Source organism: Brassica oleracea, chromosome C9, assembly GCF_000695525.1.
Source record: "Brassica oleracea var. oleracea cultivar TO1000 chromosome C9, BOL, whole genome shotgun sequence".
NCBI lineage: Eukaryota > Viridiplantae > Streptophyta > Magnoliopsida > Brassicales > Brassicaceae > Brassica > Brassica oleracea.
In genome coordinates, this window is record NC_027756.1 from 34,663,206 (window position 1) to 34,671,433 (window position 8,228).

Sequence of the window (8,228 nt, forward strand, 5' to 3'; positions counted from 1 at the left end):
AATGATAATAAAATCATATAAATAAATAATTTTATTTTAATAGGTGTTTATGTTAATATATATATACTTCATGTCGTTTAAATTTAATTATATATCATATACGATAGATAAGATTGATTGTTTTGATTTATTTATTCTAAAATGATTGCGAATAAACAAGAACGGTCATTTGATTTATATGTACAAGCCAATTTATTACATAATAGTAACTAATTTCTTAGTTATTTAATATATAAATATTATTTTATTATTTCATAATATGCAGAAAAAAATATAAAATAAGTATTTATTCTGCACAAAGCGCAGATCTTAACCTAAGTATGTATCTCTTTAATAATTTTGAATCTTAAACATTTTCTAAATCTCAGACCAATATAAAAGAAAAAAATGAGAAAAACTCCAAAATCAATATTTATATCGAGCAATAACCAAAACGACACAAAAATGAGAAAAATATCGAATATAGATAGGATTGGCACGTGAACGTAAACTTTTCATAACCATAATTAACTTTTAAATTGCTAAATCATGATATAAAACCGAACTGACATAGTTTCATTGTAACCAAATAGTAGGCATGAGATTCTTCGGCCTAAAAGTTAGGTTTTTATGCGATAAATAATTTTTTGACCTAAAATATTTTTAAAAATGGGATCAGTTCATTACTAAACAAATTATATAATTAAAAAAGGTTTAAAAAAATTGTTTAAGAGCCAAATATATTAATTCGATCAATACTATGAATTTTTTTTCATACGATATTTCTTAAATAATTTTCATATAAATTTATGCAGGTCTTATCCTAGTATATATATATACACAAAGACATGTATGCTTGTCACACTGTTTTACTCGAATGAACTTTAAATCATATAAGGATGATCTTTAGGGTCCAATAGTGCCCATTTCACGATCTTTCCTCGCAGTGTTGCGAATCTGACTGAACTTTGGTTTAATTATAATTAGATTCTGATCCGCGCTTTTAAAACGCAGAATTTGTTTCTTTTTAAAATTTATAAGATTATGTATTCTTATATAAGATAATCTATTTACAGTTTTGATATTTTCTAGAACTATTCCTACCATTGTATTAATCTATTTAATTTTTACAGCTATAACTGATACATCTACAAAAAAAAAAATTATAAACTAAATTTTATAGCATAGATTTTAAAGCTACATCCCAACCTCCATAGTCGTGTTGTTTGTACTCATCAGTGAATTTTATAGGTTTTGAATTGTTTATACTTATTGATTTAATTAGTAGAGGTGAATATTAGAATAGATTAATTTCCTTTTTGCAGCGGACACTAATTATAGATTGATCAATTTGTTTCTTCTTCTTTCCGATAAATATTTTAGGTAGGTCCCGTGTTTTTTTTATTTTTCATTTTTCTTGTTTTAACGATTTTTAATGGGTCCATCATTAATATCAGAATATTCTCTTAACGGCATAGAATTGTAATTATAGTGTTAAACTATGGGCAAAATCTTAGGAGGTATTTTGCTTTAGTAGTATAGATAATATGCCACAAAATTTATAAATTATGGAGTTCAGTTTTGGTATATGAAATAGAATGAATGATTCATCAATAAATATATGTGATTTTATAAAAACACATGTATATATAAATGAATGAAATTCAAATATAACTGTTATATAAAATATAATACAATATAAAATTCACAAAACCGTACTATACAAAACTTGTAAAGTATATATAACTGAATGTGAGATTAAAATTTTAGTGTCATTTGCATATCAACCATAGCCATACCCGTATGGGATTGTTGGGTCAATAGTTAGAATCGGTTTAGCTATATAATTATACGAAATTTTGCTTTGTTAGTCTGATACGTTGAGTCGGTGATATATAATAATTTGGTAAGTTTTCATAGTGATTAATGACATTGAATAGTTGAAATTTTCATATACAAAAAATTTCCATCCGAATTGTTGGGATTGTTATATTCAGTTCATCTGAATTATAGGGGTTATTATATTTTGTTCTAATAAGATATAAATAAGTCCAAAATTAAATGACAACTTTTATAAGCATATATAAAATAAGACTTTATTTTAATAGAATAGACTAGATCTTGACCTTCACGACCTGTAATTTTTTTCTAATAATCAAATATTGTATGTTATACAATAAAATATATAAGTAGATTAATATAATTTGGTGTTATATATTATCTAATTTTATAATAATATTTGTGTGGCGTATAATATTATTACTATAAAATTTCTAAATTTTTTATTTTTGTAAACAAAATTTATTTTGAAAACATTATTATTTAACAATACTGATTTACATAATTTTTGTTTTATTTCTAAATTTAAAATATATGTGGAAATCAAATTAAGTTGAACTTACATAATAGAGAATTTGGTATATACTGATTAATTAAACCATTTTGTATAGTTGTTTAAATAATAAACTGAATTAATTTTTAACTCAGGAGAATACACAAACGTTAAAAACAGTAGACTGAAGTTTTATATATACGACATGAATAAAGATCAAATGTTTCATCTATGAAGGGAGGTGTAAATTAATTGAATTAAACATCTAAAGGTATGACTTTTAAATGGTCTAAATTGAAAAAAATCGCATATGAAATAAGTCATAATTTATATGCTAAATAAATAAAATATTTTTACTTTTAAATTAGATATATAATGAACATTTCTTTTAAAAAACATCTTTTAAAATATTTCTTAAATTTAGTTTTGAAAATTAAATCAATTTAAAATTTTTATCATTATTAAAATATTGTTAAAATATTTTATATAATTATTATTTTGTTTACAATCAAAACTAAATTAAAATTTAGTTTCTAATTATACTTTGTGATAATTAAAATTTTAATTAACTAATTTCTAAAATATATTTTAAAAAGATTCTAAAAATATATTTGAAATATTTTGTTAGACATTTCTTTAAGATTTAATAGTAATTCAAATAAAATAAAATATTAAAAGATATTATAATTAAGTTATGTAAAATATATTTAATTTTCTAGGAATGGTCCAAATAAAAAATCACACATGAAAGAAGTCATGACTTCTATTTTAAGGGGGTGTTAGTGGGGCTTAGATTTCTATTGAGTTTGTTGATTTTAAAAGTTGAGAGATTTGTTAAATTGGGAAAGAATTGTAGAGAATTTTGTATATTGTGAAAATATATTAAAATAAAATAATGTAATGATTTTAAAAATTCAAGGGAAACATGTAGTATTCTCAAAATCTTGTTTTGTGAGTTAAAATAATAAAAATTCAACTCCCAATAACACTTATTTTAATAGAATTGTAGAATCATTTAAATGTTAAATTTTTGAATAACAAATAATTTTGTATAAAATTATAGAATCATCAAACCAGTAACACTAGATTTTAATGAGAATGTGAGAATTTATAAACCAATATTACTAGACTTGAAAGTTCTAAGACTCATTATAGACTAGATTCTTACATACGCTTATAAATCGCATAACAATTACCTAGCAAATTTAACTTACTAAAATTTAAATATTTAACTTTATTTATGTTTATGTGTTGGCCAGTTTTTTTTTTTTTTGGTGATAGCAGCGTCTGTTTAAGGCAAAACTATTGGATTTTAAATTTACAGTATGCTCAATTTATCAAATTTTATAATTTATTATAATAATTGCTTGTTAAAATTACTAAATATTGAAAATATTTTTTGATCCATTTGATAATTTAAATATCATAAAAAATATTTTATTTTCATTTTTTAAAGCAAGAAAAACTGAATCAATATTTATTAATAGTATTTTGATAATAATTGTGAATAGTTTGTTATTTGAAAAAAAACATTTTAACTAATATTTTGTTATAGTAAAGCATAAATATAGAAAAAAATAAAAGATATTATTTAGTGGTAGAATAATCTAATGTGCATTGGTGCATTGTATTAAAATGACCAAACTACCATTAAAGAAAACTCAAGTCATAGTTATAAATCTCAAAAATGTACTTTTAAATCTCCAACTATTTGAAACCATTATTTTTAATACTCAACTATCACTTGCGGATATTTAATCCCGAAGTCATTAGTTGACTGCGCAAAATTAGACTTACAAATGTTAAACGTTAATTACTAGACAAAAACGTTAATTGTAATTAGAAAAGGGATCGAGTTTGGCTTTCAAAACTCTAAAATCCCTGAAATCGATTTTTTTATGCGATTCTAAGTGAAAAGAAGCGATTCACGGTGACCAAAGATTAAACAAATGTACTTCCGGTGAGTGGATGGTAAAAACCTACTTTGGAACTCGGACATGATTCAACAAAGCTTATTCGTTTACCTTTCACTCTCTATCGGAATTGAAATTCTGGATGATCTTCAAATAAAAAAAAATTCCCAACTTCTACCACTAGTTCCAAAGTAGGTTTTCACCATCCTCTCACCGGAAGTACACTTGTTTATTATTCAGTCGCCGTGAATCACTTCCTCTCACTCGGAGTCGCATAAAGTGAAACAATTTTAGGGATTGGGTTTTAAAAGCCAAACTTGATCACTTTTTTTATTTCAGTTAACGTTTATGTTTAGAATTAACGTTTGACTTTTTTAAGTCTAATTTTGCGCAGTCAACAATGACTTCGAGATTAAATCTGCGCAAGTAATAGTTGGGTATTAAAAATGCTGATTTCAAATAGTTGGAGATTTAAAAGTCCATTTTCTCGTTATAAATCAGTGGCATTTTCATAATATACCCCACGTAATTGTAAAATTATTTCAATATGTTGATTTTCTTTTAATAAGATAGATCATATGTGTAACAGTTTATCATAAATTTTTATCAAAGTAAAATATAAAATAAACAATAATCTTACTCTATAGTATATCCTGGATTTATGTTTTCTCATAATGAATAAGCAAAATATCTAATTAACCAAACACAAATTAAAATCCAAGATCATTAATTTTTTTTGGAATATTTGCGTTTGTGACGTCAATCTCAGTTTGATTCCAGTATCCAGTGTTCGTTTGGATGTTATAAAACTGATCTCTTGAACAAAATCTTGAGAACTTGCTTGACAAGTTCTTACATGACCAAATAGGTCAACAAGGTCACAAATCAACGTCGACAAGGTCGTATAAGCGACCAAATGAGCAGTCAACACTTCTCCCGTTGCTTTCGTCGTTGCGTCGTTGGATTTATTTTACTTTTCAACCACATACCAGAAACAATACTAGCTATAAGTTAAATAAAGAATGACTCCGTTACTCTTTTAATAGTCGTCGCAATGGTTTTTTGTTATTATTATTATTATTATTTTTGGACAAATGCTTTTTTGTTATTTAAAAATAGAAAAAACTATGTGGGTCATAGTATTAGATTCCTAGTAGTTTCCTATGCAATTTCTATATAATGGATATCTTATTGCTTGCAATTGTCATCAAGAAGGTTCAACATCTCAAACCATACCTCATCTCGTTCTTTCTTTAATAAATATATCGGAAATTTCTCAAGCTTTTCTCTAGTATTCTTCAGCCATGACCGCTAAGGTATCCTTTTCTTTCATATTTTTCTATCTGAAAATAATTATATTTAACTTAATGATCTTTGATTAATCGTTATATATATAAACCATTTAGTCAAACTTATTTCATAAATATACAATTATAGCCATACTGATCTCAAGTTTGAAATTACAGAAAGCTGTGTTGCAATTGAGTGTCCACGATGAGAGAATCAGAAAGAAAGCGTTTGTGACCGTCTCTCGATCTCAAGGGGTTACTTCGATAACAATGGAAGACAAAACAGGGAAAATGACAGTAGTTGGAGAAGTTGATACACCGGTTCTCGTGATGAAGCTAAGGAAACTGTGTAATGCAGAAATTGTTTCGGTTGAAGTTGTTAAACCACCTGAGAAAAAGCCTGAGCCGGCGAAACCGGCTCCAGCTAAACCTGATACGGCTAAACCGGCTGAAATTGTTGCCTTTCCAGTTACGCATATGAACTACCCGTACCAATATCATTCTTCCTTTGCGAATTCGCACTATCAGCCATACGGGAATTCTAGAGTTGTGGTGGAGGAACCAAACACTTGTGTGCTTATGTGATTTAATACAATTACTTTTAAAATAATTTTAGTTGTTTAATACTTAGTTTTGATGGGAGAGTGTATTTTTTTGGGGTACTGTATAATGTACATTACTCCCGTGAGCTCATTCGAGGGAAACAAATATTTTATGTATGATAAAGTTGCTTTGTTAACTTTTTACTTCGAAATAACTAGTATTTTTCCTCGCAGTTTCATTCGTATATACTCTTTTGGCGAAAATGTGGTTTCACTTCTTTATTAGTACTCAAACAATGTAAATATAGTCTCTATCAACGAGAATTAAATCCACGAATACATATTAGACACTCCTTTATCACTCAACCAACAACTTATTGGTAGCATTTATAAATCACGGTGTGATTATTGCTTATTGGTAGCATTTATAAATCACGGTGTGATTATTGTTGGGATACTCATTTTCTCTATGTTAATGTTTATTGTGTACTTTGTTTCTGACTAGTACTTAATCAAATATGTTGGGATCTCCGCGTGTGATTGTTGAATTTATGTAAAATATTTGGACGATCATTTTTTAGATCATGAACAGTGGGTAGTTGATTTTGAGATAAATCCATACAATGAAGTTGTTGAATTACAAAAAATTACATGTGGATTAAACTGAACTAGATTATGACCCGCCCTTTTAAGGGCGGGTATATTTTTTGTTTTACATTTTTTTAAAAAAATTTAATTTTCATATTTATATTTTTCTTTATAATCATATTTATACTTTTCTTTGTAATTGTGTTTCTCTTTGTAATCCTATTTAACAAAATAAAATGGGTTTTATAAATTGTGATCCAATGTAAATAGAAACCATGTTACCTTTAAAGCGCAAAACTAATTCTAAAATATAGAATTAATGGGTTCGTTTACAAAAAGAAATATGGGGTTAGTGGGTTACAGTTATATTATTTACTTAATAGATAATAACTCTTTAAATAAAAAAAATAGTTGGATCCTACTTTTATTGATTGGTCATACTGCTGTTTTAATAGAATATATATTGAAATCTTTCAACTAGTTGAATACAATTGAAAGGGGGTCTCTTTTGCCTTGTGGCAAATGTAAATGGAGAAAATGTTGGAAGAGTTGAACACATTTCCTCAAATTATTTAAAACTTAATGATTTTGTAGTAAACAATTTTATAAGAAAATACAATGTATTCAGAATCCATGACTTTTTATGATTTGTAATAGACACGAATTTCATGTTATTTGGATAAAGGGAAAAATGTTACTTTTTATAAGTTTTTAATTAGTTTCTAATAATTGTTTTTTAACTTCTATTTTTGGTTAAATGGATCACAACCATAATTTTTTTAACATTTAAAATTTTACTAATTTTTATTTTAACTATTCAAATCTCAGCAATTATCAATTTCAAAATCAGCTTTTAAACACACAAAAAATATACCAAACTATTGTTAAAAACAAAATATAAATAAAATAAAATTATTATAAACTATGTCTTTTTAGTTATCAAAATTATTACTAATATGTAGTTACTGCGCTATAAAAGATAAAAATATGAACTAAAATGATGGAGTAGAATGTTGAATTTTATTAAACAAAAATATTGTATAAAGATAATTAGATGGAAAATAAAATATGATATGAAGTGTTAAAAAGGTAGGGTGTTGAATTTGCAAATCATTGTACATGGTTATATTTAGATTGCTATATACAGAGGTTATACTAAGTGCTAGAATCAATATACATATAATATTGGAGATATTAGGAAAAACATTTGCATCTAAAATTGCAAATGAACAAAACTAATAAATAAGTAATATAGACATATTTATCGTCAGAGTCAAAAATGCATTTATCCTAACATGATCTCAGAGTTCAATCAATGTTGCTCAACTCGATCTATAATCTATTTGGCTTAAAACTGGTTTATCGACCCTACCGCAAAATTTGATACTTTTTTTGGTCAACATTACTTTTCATTAACCCAAAGATATTAAAGAGTACGATAATTAAAAAGACAACAGACTATTAGGGATATATATCCCACATCGGAAATTCTAAGGGACATTAAGTAATATATAAAGGATTAGGGCCAATCCACTAATCACCAATTGGTTTTAAGTTGGAAGCTCATAATTAAACCCGAATCTAA

General features: G+C 25.9%; 1 protein-coding gene across 1 annotated transcript; it reads left to right on the top strand.

Moving 5' to 3' along the window:
• The first annotated feature begins 4,911 nt into the window (after positions 1-4,911).
• On the top strand, positions 4,912-6,282 carry LOC106319127. Its single transcript, XM_013757366.1, has 2 exons — positions 4,912-5,540; positions 5,691-6,282. Exons 1-2 carry the CDS (start codon positions 5,529-5,531, stop codon positions 6,096-6,098), a joined length of 420 nt encoding a protein of 139 aa, XP_013612820.1. The 5' UTR covers positions 4,912-5,528; the 3' UTR covers positions 6,099-6,282.
• The last annotated feature ends 1,946 nt before the right edge of the window (positions 6,283-8,228 follow it).